This window comes from Bombus affinis, unplaced genomic scaffold, assembly GCF_024516045.1.
Source record: "Bombus affinis isolate iyBomAffi1 unplaced genomic scaffold, iyBomAffi1.2 ctg00000598.1, whole genome shotgun sequence".
Classification (NCBI taxonomy): domain Eukaryota; kingdom Metazoa; phylum Arthropoda; class Insecta; order Hymenoptera; family Apidae; genus Bombus; species Bombus affinis.
Genome location: NW_026109212.1, coordinates 6,223 through 29,356, shown reverse-complemented (window position 1 = coordinate 29,356; position 23,134 = coordinate 6,223). Strand labels below are relative to the sequence as shown.

Below are 23,134 nucleotides of genomic sequence, written 5' to 3'. Positions count from 1 at the left end.
GTTTAAAAATATTTATATGGAACAAGATTTCGAATTTGTCGCATCAATCGCGATCTCAGCAGGTGTAAATTAATTCGTTCTAATGAACGAATAAATTAAACGACTCGTGACAAAAATTATCCCTGTCCATGTTTGTCTTTCTAAAACTAATTCAAGGCGAGTTAAATGAATCGCTGTGTGTACCCTATTCGCGCAGCATGTGTTTTAACGACCAGCATGCAAGCGTTAACGGTGTACTTTAGTTTCTCATGGTTGTGTTAAGCTGGTTGCTCTTAGAATGAGCATATACTTACCGCAGGAATTGAACAGCGGAGACGCCCGCAAGATGTTGACTTCGAATTGTAACATATGCAGTGTATGCAAATCCAAGGTCCCGGCACATACATCTGTCCATGTAAGACAGATCGTCCTTCGAAATCAGTACAGTTTCCTCCTAAATGCACTGAAAACGATTACCAGCGTCAATATCTTTGTCACTCGACAATCGTACGCGCAGTTACGCTAACCGTTTTAACGCCACGCAGCGTGATCACTCTATTCGCGTACCGTGGTAAATTGTGCCACGATGTATGGTCACGATCATTAATTCGCAACGCGCTCAAGCGTGCTCGTCGCGAGTCATATCAGAGTTTCCTCTCGTAATTACTCGTTTTTCAAATAATCATAAACCGAATAAAAAAAAAAACCAATATAAAAAATTACCTCTTGAATCGGAAAACCAAATCCTGCATTATAGAATGTTATCACACAAACGAAACGCAGAGCATAAATATTTCGCAAACTTTTGAGTGTTTGTTGTAACGCTTCCAGTATAACCGATGAAATGAAGCGCGAGCACGTCGAACGGTATATTTCGATGAAAAAAACAGGATGAAAAAGGGCAGTGCGATCGCGTCGATCGGTACTACTCGCAAATAAATAAACGAAGCGCTATCGCGCTGCACAGCACAAACCGATACGGAGTCTTGAAACATCCGACACTAAAACGGTTAATAACATTACGAAAACGACCGTACCAGGAAATTTTTGTTCAACGGATCCGCATTGCGGCTATCACGATGCTCCTTCGTTGCATCGATGCTTCATCGATGAGATTAAAGCACCGTTGAAATAGGTTATTCGATTTCTTACATGGGCAAAAAATTTTTATATCGTGTTTGCTGTTTTACTTCGCAAGTGTGCTTTACAGTATACGTTAGAACTCCAAGTCGAGCTATCCGAGTTAAAGTCTCTTGAAACTTAAAACGGCACTTAAAGGATATAGGTATAATAGAAGGTTCGTTTAAAATTCAAAAGTGTATATACGTACATATACATTTGAATAAAAATAGCGGATAATCTCAAGTAAAAAAGTAGGTTCGTGTTAGTAAAATGGTTTCAAAATACTTGTCAAAAGTCAAACGACTTGACTAATTAAGAATGGATGTAAGAGATTGAAAGCAAAGGGCATCTAAGAGTATCAATTAAGTAACAAACTCACGGTGACAAAGAGGTTTTCACTCGCTCGAATTCAAATAAATCGGTTAATTTGAGCGAAACTTTAGGTGCACGAGAAGCGACACGCGTCCTCAAGGACTACGAAGGTTCTACTCGAACGAATGAAAACTTTTCTCTGGCCCGGTGTGTATACACAAGACGTGCGAATTTAAAGTGCAGATTGTATTAATTGAAATAATTGGTTGGTTTGATCAAATTAATCGTTTTAAGCTGAAATGACGAAGGTCATCCAAGTAATTGATGTCCACTGTAATTATTTGTTAATCGCGCGTGGAATCGGAACGATTCGACCTCGTTCCAACGCGAATCGTTACTAAGGCAGAGACGGCAATTAATAATTGTCGCGTCATTTGTTCGATCGTGTTCACAAATTCAAATACGGCTGAGTGGCGAAAACCATTTATAACACGTCCCGTACCGCGTAGGTCGTATACATATCTCAGGATGAATTTTTCGTACTTCGCCGCATATATTCTCCATGTCAGACATACCATAAAATATTTCGTGCAATCGCGTATTCCTGTCTAATGTCAGGAATTCTCTTTCCATAGGTCTGCGTTTTCCATATTATCTATTTTGCTTATCAGTAAACATTCTTACAATTTGTGATTAATACTGTACGTACAAGAACGTTAAGTTTTTGACGTTGTAATATTTCACATGAAATAATAATGGCTGTATATCGACTAACTTATTAATTAATTAAATTCGTGTATATCAAGTTTCCTATCATTTAATACTTTCGTGTAACTACAGAGATTTGATACTATGAAATGAAATATAAAACTTGGTAAAAAAACGCGCTTCGTTAGGAAATGAGGGTAATGATGCAAATATTTTTTGTAGCCATTATATAGAATTTCGATGGTATAATTAATCAGTATCAACTTACCAGCCCCTGACGGGAAGAAAGTGACGAAAATAACCTGCAAGCAGATGAGAATTGCAAGTATTTTCGAGTACAGGTCCTTCATGGTTGTAAAAGATCAGGGGATGTTGTCGCTCTAGAATAGGCGAAAATCAGCTGTTTCAATAACTGCTTTGTGGGCACTGGAGTGCGTAGACCAGAAATATCTGCGACAAAAATCAGAATACATTTGTTTTCACATGATTCGATCAATTTTGTGTAGGACTAAGCTGATTGAACCTAACACGGGATAATTGTCCAACTTACGACCTTAACAAGCCCGCTTGATTCTCTATAAGTGCTTGAAATTGATGCTTGTATTCTTTCCAGATTAACAAGCTTTGCCCCCCCCCAACCCCCTCCCTCTCTATTTCCTTAGATCGAGTTAGACTGCCACAACATATTATCTTTCTTCTTTTCTTTTCTTTTTTTTCGATCTTTTAAAGCCTTAAATCGCTGGTTATTATAGTGTATACATTCAATTACTCTGTAAGTCGTAAGTACATGTTTTACGTTATTTTTTATTTTCCAGCTAAATTCCACAAAAACAAGAAATATACTTCCAACGTGTTTTCACGTGTCTCTAGCAAAGATCTGAAAAACAAGTTGCGGCGCAATTTAAAACGACAAATAGCACCGTGTGTCTCGTTGTGGCAACGCACGCTTCGTCAGCTTTTTAAAAGCGCTCTCTGTCTGCTTTTTTCTCTCTTCACCGCCTATTCGTTTTTTCTTAACGAGTGAAACCGTTTTTACGAGGACGGGAGCACAGAAATGACGTACTGGCAATTCTGTTTCGTGATGACACAAGCAGCCCGGTTTCAGTGAATTAAACCTGGCCCCAAGCTTCCAATTATCTCTCCCTTCCTTTCCTTTATTTTTCCCTTCTATATCGAGTTTCAGGTTTTCTAAATTTCCATTACAATCAACTATGGCTTTTCTCTATTTTATATGTTAGCCGATGATTCATGGCAAAAACGTCGGCTGTAAAAATATTTGGAGTTGCAACAGCAACAAGTGTGTTTTCTCAAACAGAAAATATTGGAAGCGTACTCGTTGGCAAAACAGTTCACGGATAGTTCGTCCTCTGCTTGTTATTTGTTTCAATACCGTTAGCAAATAAATTCATGAAACATAGTGGTGTCGCATAAATTGAAAATAAAAGCTTTGCGTATACTTGGCAGTTGAACTTTGGCTATTATACGTATGTTATATATGTAGTATCGTGGACAAAAGGCCTAAGATATCTGCCGAACCATAAACAATGCCGCGAGAGCCGCGGCATCGTCGGGTACATCAATGTGTCGTCGGTTCTTTTTAAGTGGATAGTTTCGTGGAAAGGGCCTGCGTGACTCTGGCCACGGGCGTTTCGGGACACGTGTCCGATAGGACGGGAAAAGACAAAGAGACGCTAAAGGCAGTGTTAGTTGAGAAGCCGGAGAAGACGGATGCAAAAGGTGTGCAGAGTGTGACTTGAGAAGCGAGAGCGAGCGAGTGTAGAAGCGGAAGAGTGTGAATCGGGAAGTCGGAAGCCGTCTATGAGAATAAGACGTACGACAGCATCGTAATCATTTCGTTGCTTCGAACATTATTTATTAAATCAAAACATCATTACTTGTCCTTTCCTCTAAGACCCATTAAGATACTACATATATATATATATATATATATAGAAGATTGCTTAGAATTTGGAGCTTAATAACATATGTCAAAATCATTGACATTAAAGAAGGTGAACCTTACTTACGAAATTTCCTTCCGTCAAATGATACATAAAAATTGAAAAAAATAATATACATAGTTTTGACTTTCTTCCGCATTATAATTTGAATCACTCGATTTATTCGACTAAAGATAATCAAGCAATAACCTCACTTTACACGTATTCTCATCACGTGAAATAGATCACATCAGGGATTTTCAAAAGTCGATGGAATATTAATGGCGATTAATTATTTATGGATGTATTCTGCACGGTTAAAGCAATCGCCTAGTGAATTATCGAGTTCCAGGAATATGAGCGGTAAACAGGATTGCAGCTATAAATGACTCTCTAACGTGTATATTAGAGATGAATTTGATCATTTATCCTCATAATATGAAATACGCTTTCAAGTGGAAATCATAATTAACAATTTCTGGCAGCGAAAAGTAAATAAATCGATACGTTTAAATCAATATTAGAATTTCTTAATATTTTTATCAAATATTTTTATCAAATATTTTAACATCGTAGAAGTGTCGTTGGAGAGAAATATTAGGTTGTTCCAAAAGTTTCTTTCGGTTTATAAAGAAATGATAGATGTACGATATTTTTTGCATTATATTATTTTATTCAATTATGTGCGATCCACCTTTCTCCAATTTAATATAAAATAACATAAAACAAAAAATGCTGTGTATCTATCATTTCTCTATAAAACGAAAGAAAATTTTGCGAAAATATAATAGAAATTTAGCTTTAACACAATATAAAAATGGATTGTTATGCCCCTAGGAGATAAGAACAATATGATTAATATTAATAATGAATACGTTAACGTAACGAAAAGCAGCTTTTGCAGAAGGCTATAACCTGAAAATGTTTACTAAAGAATGATAACATGAATTTTCTTAAGTACCCCATTTGATACTTAATCTGCTTTGTAAATACTGTACGTCCTAACTTTGAAAGAATGCAATTTTAGCCAGAATGTTTCAAATTACCTAGCCGTATTGTTTCCTTGTAATGTAATTTATATTTACATTATCTCGCGTAATTCTTTCCACTTTATTGACTTCTAAACGTTAATGTAATATAATTTTTATAATATAATTTTAATCGAAGTTATTTAAAATTTGTAGTATCTCATCCCTACTAGAATAATATTAACAAATGTGCAGAGCTCAAGTCGAATAACACCGGCTCAGATAAATGATCATCAAACTTACTTTTGTTATCGTCGATGTCAGTGATTTTGAACCAGCCAACGTCCATGGCAATCAATATTATTTAGCCGGTCTTAACGCAATGTAAAAAGCAAAAAAAAAGAGGAAGGAAGGAACAGGGAAGCAAAGAGATAAAACGAATTTTTCATTTTCTCGAAACTAGATCGAGTTTCAAGCTGCTCGTAAAAGAGTCTGTAGCCAATCCGACTAAATTCGACGAACCGCGCTTGAAAATTCCCAGAGAACTGTGATAACCATCGAAATCTGTACAATTTGTCGATTCATCGCTTGATTAAAAAATGGAACAAAATGAGGCTGATCAGCCGGCCTTTCAACTTCTAATGATCCCTATCGTTTTACCCTAGGTTGAATGCTACGATATAAGCCGAAACAGCTATAAGTAGGGTTCACGTGATTGCCGCCATCTATTATTCACGCGTTACACATTCGCCAGACAGACGCGTCTAACGGTTGACATTGTTTTCTACCCTCAGTTCCAACGCAATTACGTTGCTACGTGCAATCAAGTCTCGAGTGAAGCTAATGATAAGTTGTTGTTCGATCCTACACAATTACTAAAATTATTCAAATTAAACTAATTTAGTCTAAAAAAACAAGTAATTTCGTTATATATTTCCTTTCATAATAAGCCATGGTTGGAATATAGTAGCTGACGAAAATATTCGTATATTTGTAGAAACATTTTAGGGCTGTATTATGCATAACGGCACTATAGAATTAATACTGTAACAGAATTCTACTATCATGGTTATGCTGGTAATATTCGAAACAAATCTGAAAATCTATGTAGATGTTGTAAGATATTCAGTACGAGTACTGTGCATTACTGGTATGTACATAATCACGACGAGATAAGGAAGGTACTGTTCTCTATTGCTCATCGCTACCCGTTGCTAGTAGCAACGTACTATGCATATATATCTCGTAAAGATTTTAAATGTAGCCAACGAGACCATTTTTAATATTTGACTATCGTGACCCATTACAGTTTCATCACTTTCGATTAATTGAACACGACCCGCACCTTAAGACTAAAATACACAATATAAGTATGGCACAGAAAATCTTTTAAAATTTACGGACGACTATTTATGGTATTTAAAGGCAGCAAAGATAATAATTAGCTGCGGATTTTCCTCGAATCGTAGCATACAATATGGAATCTGATTATTAAAAATTACAGTGGAAATACAGTGGATTTCCATAAGATATTCGTGCTTGTGGCATTTTGGAAATAAATTCTTAACCCAAATGGACGACCTCGATACTCGAGAAATTTTGTGAAGCTGACGTCAATGGCGATATGTACTGTTGTTGTGCTATCATTTCATAGTAAGCTGTATTGATTGCACTTCTATTCACGGAATTGATTTATTCCACACAAAAGTTGACAACAATAATCGAAAAAAGAAAAATATATTACCGCCTTTCACATCAGCATACACAAGCACATAGGATTTCACACGAATATACACACTTGTAAATTCGACGAAACGATCAAATTTAATTATTTTTCGATTTTTCGGGCATCAAGTACTACATCAAACGTTACACATCAAACGTTAAAATACGGCGAGCATACAAAATGTACAAACCACTCTAAATTAATTAACTTTGAACGTTATTGATTAATTAAAACAAACCACTGTTGCGTTGAGTTTTACATTTTAAAAAGTTGTTATCCGTTTTTGCTTTGTTTAAAACTAAAAACAGGACTACGTTCATTGTAAGTCGTAAATATCCCTTTTATTTATTTAAACAAACAGATATTTAAACAAACAACTTATAAATATATAATTTATTTACGTATATTTGTAATATCTGTTTTATAAATTTGTACAACCATTTATCCATTTATCTATTTTATTTGCATATAATTTTTATAGACTTTTTTTTCTTTTTTCTTATTTTTTTTTTTTTTTTTTATTTAAGAACGAAAAATTGTGATTCTATTTTAAGACATGTCAGACTGAAGCGATACGCGATATATATTTCTATTCGGATTTCACCGTCGTCGTAATCGATGCTATTGGAAACGTTTCACGATAGACGTCTTACAAGCGCTTGCAATGTCCGTCATGTGTAAGGCTCTACCACTGAATCGCGGCTGCCATTTAGTGATTAAGGTCGATCACTTAGAGACGTTAATCCGCCATAATGGTGAGCAATACATCGAAGCCATTATTGAAAGCATAGTTACGCGTTAATTTCATCGATCTTATTCACAAATAGAAGTGTACAAATTATAGGATTTCCAAATATTTAGTTTAGTTAAAAGGAGATATGAAAATGACAGGTATATTCAAAGGATAAAACAGAACCGTACGATTGTAAAGTTTCAAATCATTATAACTATTTAAATTTGAAAAATCTTACTATATTTATACAATATATTTTTATTAAGAATGGAAGAAATTTCGAAAAATCCGCCAACACTTTTTACTATCGTCTTGAAGCACACCATATGTTAAGCTTCTTCGTCGTTACAAATTTTATCGCGGATGTAACGAACGTTTCGAACATGTAGCACGCACGCGTCAACGCCTACATTTGGATTTTAAATATATGTTTTATGCATTAAATGTATTTGTACTTTCTTGCGCAATTTCTTTTAATTTGTTACGATATGGAGGGTTTAATTACGTTTAAGATATCTATCTGAATCCTTTAAATTCAATGTTCTTTAAAACATTACGTTACGTAAAATAATCGTTTTTCCACTTTATTGTATCATAAAATAGTTACTTAAATTCATATTACTTAAAGAATCTTCCTACAGAAAGAATAAAAAAGAATAAAATCCTATATGTTAAATTTTACGTGGTTGATGGAATACATAGCGATGACGAGAACTAACTACAGACAACAAGAAACTATTAGCGAAGGCAACTGGTGACTATGAATGTCGTCTTTATAATATGTGGCGACTAAGGAGAACAACTACCAACTACGGATAACAAGTAACAACCAACTGTCTCGTTTCTAAGGGGCAACTAACTTGCAATTATCCTCCTTTGATGGTTCCTGTAGCGTGATATACGTCTTGAACGTAGTTAAAGAATATGGTCGCTGCTGAATGGCGATTTGACAGCAAGGCGATCCCGCCAGTTCAAAGCTTGACATTGCAAGCTACCGAAGACCATTAATCTTGTTATCGAATATCTAGCTTTCAGAAGAACCCTTGTGATATGATATGACGTCATGACATTTTTATGACGAAGATGAACAAACACCGACCTCTAACGAAACAAATTTTTATTAAGTGCCGTATGTGGGTTGCAGGCCGGCCAACCAAGGAAATTTATCGAATGTATAAAGTAAAATATATACGAATATATTGGATATATCATAAAATGCCCGCGTTATATCGTCTAAAGAAAGCTAAATTTAAGGAATTAAAAAATTGAAATACCAATTATAAGAGAGTTAATTAAATTCAAACCTATCGATGGTCTCATAAAGACCTATATTTCCTGGAAATTGATATCTTTCGAATTCTAAATTCTCCTTAGAAAGTATCATAGAGAAAATATGAAACTTGAAAAGTACATCACGCTGATGCCTCGATAAACCGTCGTGTCGATAAATCCATGTGTCCGAGCGATGAATTTTCCCCAAACAACAAAAAACTGAAGGGAAATCTTCTTTGAAGGACGTGACAAAAGGTAGGGGAAGCGGGAACAATGATCACGCGATAAACTGATGGTGTACGTATAGAACGTGTACGTATAGAACGTTGCGAGAGAATTATCGAGAAACAAAAAAAGAAAAAAATAATCGTTGGCCGGCGCGACTATACGCTGTCGACGGGCAAACAGCGACTGAGACTAACTGAAACGAACTCTGTCGCAGTACGAGCACGGGCTGCGTTCGCGGGTCGATCGAACACGTTCTGCGCCTCTCCTCGGCACCGGCGTCAAAGCCACCCCCGATGGCTGCAACGCACTGGTGCACTTGGTGGTCCTTCCTTTTTCGTGTGATATTATACCAGCATCTGTGATGCCATTTCAAAGACCGCAATCAAAGCATTAAATGCCAGATTAAAGCGACGCGATAATATTACCCCAATATTCGTCCGTAAATGTTACCGTATAGATGTTTAATGCTTTATTATGCTTCGATAAAGCAATAACACAGAAATAATTGCATTATTATGCTTCGAATAATTTACTATCACATGAATCGTTCCACAAGAAAACATATGTTTCACTTTTCCCCGTAGTATGATTGTAATTTATAACAAATATTTATAATTTATAATTTAAAATATTTATAATTCACTGAAAGTATCTTCCTGTCACGATTATAGGCGTAAAATGTCAAATTAAAAGTACCAAATTAAAAACATATGGTATCCCGAAACCAAACGTACGACATGGCGAATCACGATGATACGATAAAAATTGATCTATGTCTTGATTTATTCAAACAGAACGAACTTACTCGAACTTTTCCAGAATAAACGATTTATCCGATAATATCCGTCACTAGCTTCTCTTCCTTCAACGGTAACAACTGACACCGAAAGCTCGAGAGACCCGAACGGTGAGACGTACCCAGAAGCAATGCAGTTACCTGGGCAAAGAGTCCCAAAGACCAAGGACGTAGGAAATTTCGAGAAACGGAAATGGAAACTGGAGTGGCGCGTCAATCAGCACTGACGGAAACTAATAAAAATGGAAAAAACCAAACTAATTCGTTTCACAAATTATTAAAACGATATTATTGAAAATTTCACTCGATTTTCTCACTGCACACGTCAATATTTGTCGAAATATCAATATTAAAAAGTTAATAAAAAAAAATATCCTCTTTCTTCATACCTGTCTTTCTCCCGGGCGGCGAAGGAATACTAGAATGTTCGAGAACAACGGATACTTTTTGATTTTATCTCAATATCAATTTCAATCTTTTTAAACGAAATATAATCTGAACGATGAAACGTTTGATCAAATAATGTTCTTCGTTCGATGCTAAAGGAAATTGAGAAGAAACATCGAAAATTCGTTAATAAAACGAATTTCTTTGTTTCTGTTAAATAATAAACTTGATATACGTATTGGTTTTTAAAATCAATATAGCTAACCAATGGGCACACTTTTAACAAGGGTGATGGAACATACCAAAAATCTTTCAAGATGGTCTTGGCAACGGAAGAGTCGAAAATATGACAATTATGAATGAAAAATTCTAATATTTTACAGCTGGCAACGATAAACAACTCCAGATATTCTCCTAATTAATTTACAACAAATTCGCGTATATGATCGATAGCTGACGTCACTGTGTCCCACAGCCCTTGTAAAACGATAAGAATTTCCTGGGAAACTTGTAGCCACGAAATGAAAAAGATGATAAAACTTCTAACAAGAGTACTGAGACGAGCAACTTTGTACTTACCCCTTCGGAGTAGGGAACGTGATTAAACGTCCGCGAGTTCGAAACTTTTGTAAGTCACTGCACGGCCGCTGCTTATGGTGGAAATGTAATAGATATAAGTACAGAGCGCGTGAGCGAACTAAAAACGCGATATAGGGGTAAAGAGAGAGACCGTTCCGTCCTTCTCTAATGCCCGCGTACTTGTACCGGAAATGTGTAACAACGGTAAACGAGCGCCGTCAGTGTCCACTAGTGTGCATGCCTGATTAAACAAGGACAGAAAATGCTTATATACAGCCTTCTCTTTCTATTTCCATGTCGCATCCATCTTACTATACAGTAGACAGGATTCGACTATTCCATCATTATATTCGCACCCTGCTTACGTGTGAACTAACATTGCCATGACAACAAATCGTTCGTCTCCTGTTTGATGCTCAGTTTTCAACGGAGTTGAAGGGAAACTTTATAAGAGAAAGGAAGTGACGGATTGTCTCAAAGTAATAAACGAAAATTCTCGTAACTATCGAAAAACGATAGTCAATACAAGGATATCATTATCACATTTAAAACTATTACAATGAACGGTGATTTATCGCTGCAAGGTACCACAAATAAGATATCTCATAATTTGCGAAAAGACTTTGGAACTTCCATGACAGTCATGAGTGTGTTTTGTCATTGATTTGCCATATTGCGTTTTTCACAATTGTTGTTCATTTTTTGTGATATTTTACACTCGCACATAGTATCTATGATTTTTTCTTTCGATAATTCTTATAATTATTGTCAATAATTAATTATTTATAACCATTTACGCTGTATTATATATCATTAAGATTTATCTTTGCACGTATCAAGATAGTAGATAACAAAATTATGTTTATATATTTATATTATGTGTATATATTTAGATATCTTCTTAGTTGCAATTTTTTCGAATAATATCGGCGACCAATCGAAATAGAAATTAGTGCGGAAAGAGGGGAAGGAACCAAAATTTGAAAATCGACATCGGTAACTCAGTAGTTATAGAGTAACTCAATCGATAACGTAGATTAACTAGTTATAAATGAAAATATATTTAAATTCAAACTTTAAAAATTAGAAATTAAAAGGCAGAAGGCAAAAAATTATCGCCGAGGATTTATATAATAATAAATAGACAGTACATTCTTTTTGTCTGTCTTACCTAGAAATAAAACAGTTAATTGATGATTATCGTATAGTGTGTACTCATAGCATAAAATTTGTTCAATGAATTAAAAATTATATTTTTTAGATATGTAGACATTAGCGATGTATTAATCCGGGAAGCTCGTCTACCTCGGAAATATCGAGTCTGCGACAACGTCGATTTGGAAATTATTCTTACAGAATATGAAAATTATTACAAGATGAAATTCCAAAAATATCCTATATTGTGCAAGAAAATAACTGAAAAGGAAATAAAGACGAGGGAAATGACAAATGCGAACAAAGTGTAAGAATTTAAATTATTTAACACTATTCAACGTTCTCAACGTATTCAACGTATCGATTACAATATCATTCAATCTTTGAAGAAGTAGTAAAACGTGTCAAATCTGTTAGCAAACAAACGAGAAGTGAGTCTGTATCTGGGTCTGTGAAAGGGAGGAATGCACAACAGAAGATGAGGGGTGATGCTACGGATGATATTAATCTCGCAATGACAGTGACATCAATTTTCGCCAATGAAAGCGATGAATCTTCATCAGAAGAGGAGAGCTATTTAACATCTTAATGGAACAATCCACGCAATCAAAGATATCAAAATAGGCTCAGAAGCTTTATATAGACAATCTGGAATTATGGAAGATTATTGAAGACATTTCATGCGTAAGTTATTTTCGATTAATATACGTATTGTAAATACTGATTTCAGTAAAGCTTTAAATAACGAATTACATAACACTTACGGAAATTAATACGGAGATTATGCGCCATTTCATCTTTGTATTGTCGTAGGAAATCATACTGACAAAATTAAATGTATATTGGGACAACATCGTAGGCCTAGAGGAATGTAAATCTGCTATTAAGGAGGCCATTGTGTATCTCCTCAAGTACCTTATCTTTTTTAAAGGCCCATTTTCTCCCTGGAATGTCAATGCACCTTTTTTAACATAACGGCCAGCTCATTGGTGAGCAAATGGAGAGGTGATTCCGAGAAGTATATCCGTGTAAGTTGATTTCCTTTGTCTATGAAGAAGAGATTCTGGAATATATCATATATAATAATAATCATATATAAATAGAATAGTTACATTAATACATTTGTTAAACTGAACAGGTTTTATTTGAACTTGCCTATAATTTTTCGCCTACAATTATTTTTATCGACGAGATTGACTGGATAGGCACAAATAAAGGAGTAAACTGTACATTGTCTGAACCTGCAAAGAGATTCAGATCAGAACTTCTTTCTAGATTGGATGGATTAGTATCTAACGAAAATTCTAATGTAGTTCTTTTGGCTGCAACTAATTGCCCTTGCTATGTATATCACGCTATTTCAATGTTTTCTAAGTAGAAAATATCTTAATATCATAATTATTCATTATCTTAATCTTAATTATTGTGTTGTGCGGAATATTCCTTTGTTATTATTAATATAACAGAACAATAATATTTATTGTAAATATATTATTAGGGACATTGATGCAGCTTTACGCAGATGCCTTGAAAAGAAAATATACGTATCATTACCAAATGAAGTTACTCGACTTGGTATGTTCAAATTATACCTTAGCAACCAGTTATTAGAGAATATGGATATTGTAAACCACATAATAAAATCTACTGAAAAATATTCTTGCGTGGATATAAAATTGCTTTGTAAGCAAGCATGGCTGCTCGAAATAAGTCCAATATGGGAAAAACTTGAAAAAAAAAAAAAAAAAAAAGAAACATCTGTTACGACTTTGAAATATGAATTAAAGAATTATGAAATAATAGCAAAATTGTTAAAAAACAATGTCACCTACAGTTACGGATGTGGATAGATATGAAGCGTGGAATAAATATGTATGCCATAAGAACATATTTTAAAAAATATAAATGCTTATCATATAAAAATATAAAAATATAAAAATATAAAAATATAAAAATATAAATGGTTATAAATTATTAATATAATTATCGTTCGAAAAATTGTTCGTGTGCGTGCATGTATGTGTGCGCACGCGTTATAAACAAGTTTGAAATGTTCGTTCTACATATATGTATACGTGGTATACATCTTCCCTTATAATATATAATATGTGTAATCTGAGTGGTAATATCTCCACGTATTACATATGTGTTAGTGTATTTTATCGATAATCTGTCTTTTATTTCCTTTTATCTTATTAACGCATGTATGGGCGCGTATATGCGCCGGGCGAAAGCTATGGTTATATATGGGATTGTTAACAAATAAAAATTAATCTAGGTGTTATTAAAGAAATTTGTTTCACCTTCTAAACTTTTTGATGATTGGTTTACTTTGAATATTTTGCATATTTTTGCATATCATGAGCATTTTGTACATTTCTATACATTCAAACTTTCTATGAATATAAAATGATCCGCACTACTATCTACTTCATAGTATACTCTATACGTTTAAAATGCTCCATTAGAAGCTTAAATCTATCAAAATACAGCTCCTAGGGAAATGTGAATTTTCACATGAACACATAATATCGATTTTCTCATTGAAACGTATAGGCAGGTATATACTAGCATAAGCCACCTTCGGCATTTGGCCGTATGATGCAGCACTAGCTCTGTAACATAGAAAACCATAGGGCGTCAGTTCTTCTTATTTCCTCTTTGATATATGTTTACTTTAATGTCACTTATTCAGACGCTTGATACATTGTCGGAATGAAATTTTAGTAATGTGCAAGTAATTTTGAGTAGATTAATAAAGTATAATAAGATATCAGATTCATGTACGTAGATTCAAGTGACATCAATCTTTATGTCTAGTATATACATGTGTATTGATCTATAAGTCAGTGTTAAAATAACAAATAAATGGCAGAAGAAGGAAAGAAGATTTCCTTCGGTTTTGCGAAATCTATTAAGAAACCTGTGTTAAAAAATGCTATTCCACAAGAAAAAAAGAAAGTTGATTACATTGAATGCCTTGATGAGAAAGGTATTAAAGTAATAGGGTGAGTTCAAAAAGTAAAATTTATAATCAAGAAACATATAACCTCAACCTAACCTATAAAAATCACCAATAGCGGAATATATATATTTGAAAACAATTTTTTTATTTCAATGAGGAAGAAAAAAAAGATGAACCTCTAATTATTCCATTACTAGGTTCAAAAACCTGGCATGATAGAATTCTTAATAAAATAGATGCAGACATTTTCCTTCCGAAGGCAGATAAGGAAAAGGTAGGAGACGCTAGTGTTAACGAGGCAAAATCAAAGCTATCTAATGGAAAAACATCGCCAATAATATCAATAAAGAAAGAGCCAGTTGAAGATAGTGAAAATAAAGTTGTTACTTTAGAAGAGCAAGCGACTAAAGAAATCATTGGGGAACTTAAGTCAAAGAATAAATATGAAACTAAAACAAATGATTTAACTTTACCTTTAGTAGAAGATGAATCATTAAGAGGCAAAGAACAGGTACGTTATCAACATATTGATGTGCAATGCACAGATGTATTACATTTGCATATTATAAATATCGTTTTGTATTTTTCAGTCTACGTTAGAAGATTATGAAAAAATTCCTATTGATGCTTTTGGTGTAGCAATGTTAAGGGGAATGGGATGGCAACCAGGAAAGGGAATTGGTTGAAATGAAAAGTATGAATTTTACTCTGGATTAAATTAATTATATGTATTTAATACATCACTTATTGGAAAGTAAACAGAGAACATCATTTTTTATTTCACAATCGTTTATTCTAACTATTACAGATTAGTAGCAGCTGTCATACAGAATTACGACCAAAAGGTATGGGTCTTGGAGCAGACAAAGTAGCATTGCAGAAGAAAAATACAGATTTCAAAAAAGAAGAGGAAGAAGTTAAAATCGAGAAAGGAACATTTGTGAAAATTATAGCTGGAGAACAAAGTAATAATTATGGTCAAATAGAAGGATTCGATGATGATGCAGGAAGGCTCATAATAAAACTAGCTCTTGGTGGAAATATAATATCTGTAAATGAATTTATGGTACAGCCAGTGACTAAATCAGAATATTCTAAGAACTCAAAAGTTCAAAGTTAATATGAAGTGTTAGTTTTTCATTAAGGGACATTTAAGAAAATAAATTTGAATTGACATATACATATAAAGACATAATCGGACATGTAGAAAAACTAATTCAAGAGTACCTGTAAGTGTGTTGTTGCATGCAATTTTTTAAAGGTCCCTTCTATCTTTATATAAAATATGATAAATGTAGAGGTTTTAGATTTCAGTATTTTATGGGGTTAATTTCAGATACAAAAAAGTATGAGGAATATAAGGACAAGGAATCCAAGGGACTCAAGCAAAAGATGGATAGAAAAAGATCAATGTCCCCTGACCCCGAAGACGGTGAAGAACAAAAGTAGTAATAAAAGAAAGAAAATCGGAAGTACGATGCACAATAAGAACAAGTATGATAAAGTGGGGGATAAAAAATCAGAAAGACGAAAAAGGCGCTCCGAATCTAATGATGACAGCGATAGTGATTCTGAAAAGAAGAGACGGAGAGAAAGAAGTAACTCTAATAGTAATGATTCTTATAAATTAAAAAGATTGAAGAAGTCAAAGAAACGTAAGAAGTACGATTGCTCGTCTGAAAGATCAAGTAAAAAACGAGACGACGAGAAAGATCAAGATCTCGATCATTTAGTAGGCAGTAATATTTTCCAGGAACGTATTCGGTCATTTTACTTTCAAGATAAATTGTACAATTTTATTTATACAGATTTTATAATAAAGTGTATTTTTACAAAAGTATATTTCTTTTCTTACCCTTAACTGAAAATTACATTTAATTATAATATGTAATAATGTTTACAATTACATCAAAGTTAATGTCCTAAACTTTATCAATAATTATTAAAAATCCCCGCGTATTGCTTACGTAATGTTGATATCGAGTAATACCATACATAACCTCAAAGAACATTATGATACTTACGAACATCGTTAAACAAGTAGTGCGAACGATGTCGAGTAAGTATTCACTATGTATAAAGTATTTATAAATAAAAAGTATGGGAAATATATAACCGAGTGTATTTAACTTTTCCAACATTTTAGCATTTCGCTTGGCGTTGGTACAACTTCAAGTAAATGAAGTAAAAAGCAAAAATGTAGAGCGGGCAGTTTCCTACATTTCAAGCGCGAAAGAGCATAATGCTGATATTATCGCTCTTCCTGAATGCTTTAATTCACCATATGGAATACGTAATAATTTGTTTCTTTTTCTAATAATTTATTATATGTATAACAACTATATAGAAAAAAGTAAAAGTAGACAAATTACCTTAACGTTCATACTTCCATAAAGATTGTGAATTGACTCGAGAATATAGAATTTCCCCATTTTTATGATTATCGTGATTTTTGTATAAATATATTTTTTAAGATACTAATAATTAGATACTTATAAACTAGTATTATCAATTATTTTGTATTTATAATTCCACCTATAATAGTTAAAAATTAAAGTTAGTTAAAATCTAACTTTATGTTTCAAAAAGTACTAGCAAAGTCGTTAAGTAACAAGTCACTGGTACTGACCCAAATAGCATGATTGTAATTAAACATTTCTAAATATTCATTTTTCATCTTGAACCTGTAGAAACAATTTATTATATGTACTATTATCTAAGTAATTATATATTTAAGTAAATCTAAATATAAAATTTAGTTATTTTAATAATTTAAAAAATAAAAAATTGACAAACATTTCAACCTAATTTATGGTTGGAACAAAGGACAGTTATTTTTCATTAATTGAAATATTGCAATGCAGAATAGTTTCCAAAATACGCCGAGAGTATTCCTGATGAAACGGTGAAACGAGCGTTGCTTTATCGAAGGCAGCTAAGGAAAACAGCATTTATGTAGTTGGTGGTACGATACCTGAAATAGAGGGCGATAAATTGTACAATACCTGTACTATTTGGGGTCCCGATGGAACTTTGATAGCAAAACACCGGAAGGTAAATAATATACCTCCATGTGGCTTTGAAATTGAAAATATTGGGGTGGAGAAAGTGACTCTATCTAGGAATAATTTAGGAATATGCATATGTACATACGTGTACTATAACCAATTCTATAATTTAAAAAATATGTTATAGGTTTATAAAATACGTTTTGATACGAGAAACATACATTTTTGTCGTAATATAATATATAAATTTTTGTACAATACATTTGTTTTGTAATATAAATTTTTCACATAGGAAAAAACTTATTTTTTCTTAAAAAATATTCCTTCTCAAATATTATTAAATGATAAAACTTTTTAATAAAAGAAAGTGATAAAAACGCTGTCAGTTATTAAATAAAAAACAATTAAAGTTTAGAAGTTCGTAACATTGATGTTAAATTACAAAAGTTACAGCAATAGAGTTAGCAACTATATTTTTATGTTATTAGGTACATCTATTCGACATCGACATTCCCAACAAGATTACTTTCCGAGAGAGTGATTCACTCAGTCCTGGTAATTCCCTAACAATGTTTGATGTGAAGGGCTGCAAAATAGGTATTGGCATTTGCTATGATATCAGATTCGAGGAAATGGCACGCATTTATCGGAACAAAGGTACAGTAGCTTAATCGAACAATACTTAACTAGCATGAAAGTAACTATCTTTCTTAAATATATTCTATATAAAATATAATCAATATAATCTGTAACTCTGTATAAAAAGGAGCTTAATTTAAAAAACCAGTATATTCGCTGAAAATGAAATAAATAAAAGAATTAGAAGCACGACAAGAGGACTGTTCTCGCATATTCATAAATTATGGAATATGGACTGTGCAGCTACAAAGTTAACTAAAATTCAGTGGTCTCGTATTTCCCATTTCTCTGTGTTAGGTTGCCAAATGCTGATATATCCGGCGGCATTCAATATGACCACTGGACCACTGCACTGGTCATTACTTCAGCGTTCCAGAGCGAATGACAATCAATTATACGTCGCCTGTATATCACCGGCTCGTGTTCCTTCAGCAAGTTATGTCGCATGGGGACATACACAGTTGACAAATCCCTGGGGGAAAATCCTTTATGATTTGGAAACTCAGGAAAATATGGTGGTCACCGATATCGGTAATTTCCAGCTTAACATTAAAAGCGAGAAATCCATGATGTAATTAACTTTTAGTCTCGTTGGTTCATCGATTTTGCCGGCTCCCTCTGTATTTGTTGAATTTATTAGCAAGCATTACTTATTACTTCGTATGTTTTTCTTTTCTCTCAGATTTGAAAGTTGTTGAGGAAGTAAGGGCTCAGATACCTACATTTTCTCAAAGACGTACGGATTTGTACGACACTGTCTATAAAAAGGAGTAACTCTACACTGAAACAGAAAATGTTTTCTTATAATATTTCTACTACAATACCGTTTTTTTTTTTTTTTTTTTTTTTTATGACTTATTACTAATTACTTATCATTTGTACTAAATGAATAACTCAATTAAGAAAACCAAAATGTTATAAATAATAATCTGTATATCTTGTGTATCAATATGTAATTGGATATTGTAATAATATTGGAATGTCTTTGATCAGGGATATGATAAAGAACACGCGAAGACTACGTTCTTTTGAACATCTTTAATATCCATCATTTATAACATTAAACATCTTTTTAAATATTTAGATAGATTAATACGTAACTCTTTATATATATAAACATTAATTTGAAGTTACAAGCTTAGAGAAATTGGTCGATTAATATTTATAGATCGGCTGTCTTGATGAAAGGCTTAAAGAAAGCAAAAACATAACAATGTCGCAAATATAATTTATAGTTTAACTTCTTTCTTGTATCTGTCTGCCTTTCACGATGTTTTACCAATTACAATAAGTAATTTCGACTTCTTTGCGCTCCGTTTTAACGCATTCGAGACCGAAAGAAATTCATATCAATCAGTAGGCATAATATATATAACTGTACATAATATATTATAGTATAACATAGTATATAATTTTATATTTTAAAAACATGAGGCATAAAATTTAAGATTGTCATCGACTTAAAATTAAAATATGAAAAGAATATTCCAGAGAGAGAAAAGCACAGTATCATTCTAACAAAACATTCAGATCGTACTGACACCCAGGAATCGTATTACAATAAAATCTCGGTCTCGAATGAATTAACACGAACGATTAACATGAAACACACTTGCGGCTTAAACACCTTCGATATCGAGGAAATTCAAACTTTACAAATAAAAGCAGCCTGTTCCTCTTTCCACCACAGACTCTCATACCATATCCGCTCTTATCCAGGCTTTTACTTGAAATCTCTGTCTATTTACAATTTAAATTTACCCGGACCACTCGTTGAGTCGGCAGCCCTTTATAAATATATAATGAACCCAGAACATATACCTGTGCCCCTAGCTGGTATCAGCTCTAGTAACGTTCATACCGGAACTTTCATACGACGCCAATTTGTCACGCGTGAACATCGATTCTTTCAGGGGTCACGGCTTTATGGGATTATATCCTTTAAAGTAATTAAAGTGATACTAATGATACAGAATTTTTTACAAATATTTAATATGTCCATAAAATAGGAAGTTTCGTGCTCTCTTATTTTATATTAATTATAAATTAGTAAGTTTTACATTTGTTATCTATAGATTTAATAAATTATTAAAATTCCATGAAGACATATTCTGGAACACATTAGAAGATTTTGCTGTAATTTACAACGGATGCTCCGAGTACGAACAGGCAGTAAACGAACAAATAGAAATTCAGGCTATTGTGGTAGTATAGCTCACGTGGGATTTTAAGCTCGAATTGGACTTAAACGTTACGATCGTCGTGAATAATTACGATATATACCCTGTACGACGAGCAGAGAATCTTAAATTATTAACGGCAATTCCTTTGTGCAAAGTGCAATTTTATTAACGGCCTGTAACGAATGAACGGCTCGTTTTGAATAAAGTTTACATTTAGAAAGTAAACACAGAAACACATTTTAAGAAACTAAGATATCGAGTTCTACTTGTAAACATCAAGTGCTCTTCGTTTGAGAAGATTACGAGTCTCTTCTTCGATAACGACATTAATTAAGAAGTTTCGATACCGTTTATGACATTAAGATCTCATTAGTAAAGTTATATCATTAAAATCTTACTGTTCCTAGAGAATATAATATAGTTAAAACTTCCAGAGGATCAACAGGTAAAGAAATTGTTGATAAAAGCATTGTTAGTGACAACTGACTGTAATCGATATCTGCTGGGTGAAGTTGTGTGTTCTGAGAATCTGTGTTAATGCAAGGATTCTGTTACAAATCATCAACTAAAGAGCCAGCGGGCACGTCCGACCGATCGATCGATACCACGAACCTCGAATGAATTAACGCTCAAGGTGGAACGGATTTAATAGATCGAGTGTTAGTGTAATTTGACACTTTGTTTACACTTGCTTTATGCAAACAAAGTTTGATGTTCTGAACTCGATGGTTATAAGATCTTATTGAAACTCCAGTATTTCACCCGCACGGTACGACACTTTGTTGATGATTGTCCTTGTATGTTGTTGATACTCCCCATCAGCCGTTAAATTTTGTTCGTCTATCGTACTTTTCTAGCCAGAGGTTTTCCCTGATGTTTTTCCCTACTGTCTAAGTCATCAGGTTTGCAGCTCGGGGAGGACAGATAATTCGGAATTTCCCAAAGGAAGGAGAGGTGCCGTCCGAGCCATAAAGGGACGGTCACTCAAAATGCCGAATAGATTCATTTAAATAATTATGAGAAACAAGTAAGTTTTGTAAGCACAAGTTTTCAAATGTTATAGTTTGAATCTGTTCTTATAATTTTAAAAAGACCTTACAGCCAGGATCTCTAAAAAATTCGATGAAAATTCTCATGAGACATCAATTGAAACAATTAAACGCAACAGAGAATGGGTATAATCATATAATTCCTCCCCATTTCAAAATTCATTCATATACATCGATTTTTGTTTTCATATTTGTTTTATGTGTGAAGAATATGTATTTATTGGCATCAAAATATTTTCTGTTTCAATTCCTGGTCATTTTAGATCGAAACTTCCAAATATCGTTGATTAAAAATTTTTTAATTTTTAAAATGAAAGGCACTAGTTATAGGACAAAAAGTTGTTTCAATTATTTGAACATTCTGCTTCATTCCTACAATAACATATTTTATTTTAAATGAAAACAAGAAACAATACTATTGTGTATAAGTTTAACGGAGTGACACAGGTGATTTGTAGCTAACACTGTAGCTAACATAGTTTCTGCAATATACCCTTTAATCGAATAGAAACAAGGGGATTTTAGAAATTTCTATTAACCGACAGTATTGTCAACAAGTTTTAACAATGACTGAAGGTTGCAAAATTAAATATAAAATGATTTATTAATAGCATATGCAGTGTTAAATTTGTAAATAAGCAGTTTATCTTTTAAGAATAACAAAGACACCAGAAAATAAAAATAAAGAATATTCTAATTATATTGCAAACTAACGAATAATGTAAAGAATTTATTTTTGTTATCTATATCACAGATTTTAGGTAAAATATTAATTTACTTATTATTAGGAGATTGAATTTGAAATATAATTATAATTTATAAGGGACACCTTTAAACTAGCAGATATTTGGTAGCAGTTCTCTAGCCTTTGTACAATATAACACAGTTCAGTTTAATTGAGTTTAATACCTTTGACCAGCCAGTTTCCAATTTCATTTATGGCATAATCTCCTGACAATTTCATACCCTTCGAAAGAAACACGATTTTCTATTATTGTTTTACAATCGCGGAATATGATCAGTGTTTCAATTAAGCTCCACTGTTTTAATTTCCCGTCTACGCACGATGTGGGTACACCGTTTTTTTGTTGTTTTTAGATACAAGTGACGAGAAATTATGAAATGATATTTTAAATTTAAACTGATTTCATTCATTGATTTATTGTAGCGACAATGGTAACTTGTTTAAATAAAGATTTTATAAATAAAATATTTAAGGTCTAAAATAATAAATTAACACATGTGAAAACATTAAAGCTGTTACCCTTATTCATGGTCTTGTTGGAACGTGTTTAACGAGCGTAACGTAGGCGTGAAAACGAAAACGTTGAGACTCTTGTGGCGTAAAAAGACTGAATTCCTCATAAAAATACAAGAAACGAATA

At 33.2% G+C, this 23,134-nt stretch overlaps 1 protein-coding gene, 2 long non-coding RNA genes and 1 pseudogene across 3 annotated transcripts in view; 2 read left to right on the top strand and 2 right to left on the bottom strand.

Annotated features, from left to right (window-relative positions):
* Positions 1-22,671, bottom strand: part of LOC126928132 (uncharacterized) — a 34,914-nt gene extending 12,243 nt beyond the window's left edge. The window contains exon 1 of the long non-coding RNA XR_007716339.1: positions 21,588-22,671. This is a non-coding gene — a long non-coding RNA (uncharacterized LOC126928132). The remainder of the gene's footprint in view (positions 1-21,587) is intronic.
* LOC126928131 (uncharacterized) lies at positions 12,211-12,818 on the bottom strand. Its single transcript, XR_007716338.1, has 2 exons — positions 12,670-12,818; positions 12,211-12,553 (listed from the first exon to the last, which is right to left on the bottom strand). It is a non-coding gene; the product is annotated as an uncharacterized LOC126928131 (long non-coding RNA).
* Positions 15,703-17,310, top strand: LOC126928130 (G-patch domain and KOW motifs-containing protein-like). The gene is made up of 2 exons (XM_050743999.1): positions 15,703-15,936; positions 16,207-17,310. Exons 1-2 carry the CDS (start codon positions 15,718-15,720, stop codon positions 16,729-16,731), a joined length of 744 nt encoding a protein of 247 aa, XP_050599956.1. The 5' UTR covers positions 15,703-15,717; the 3' UTR covers positions 16,732-17,310.
* LOC126928129 (omega-amidase NIT2-like) lies at positions 16,820-20,201 on the top strand (annotated as a pseudogene).
* Positions 22,672-23,134: the final 463 nt, after the last annotated feature.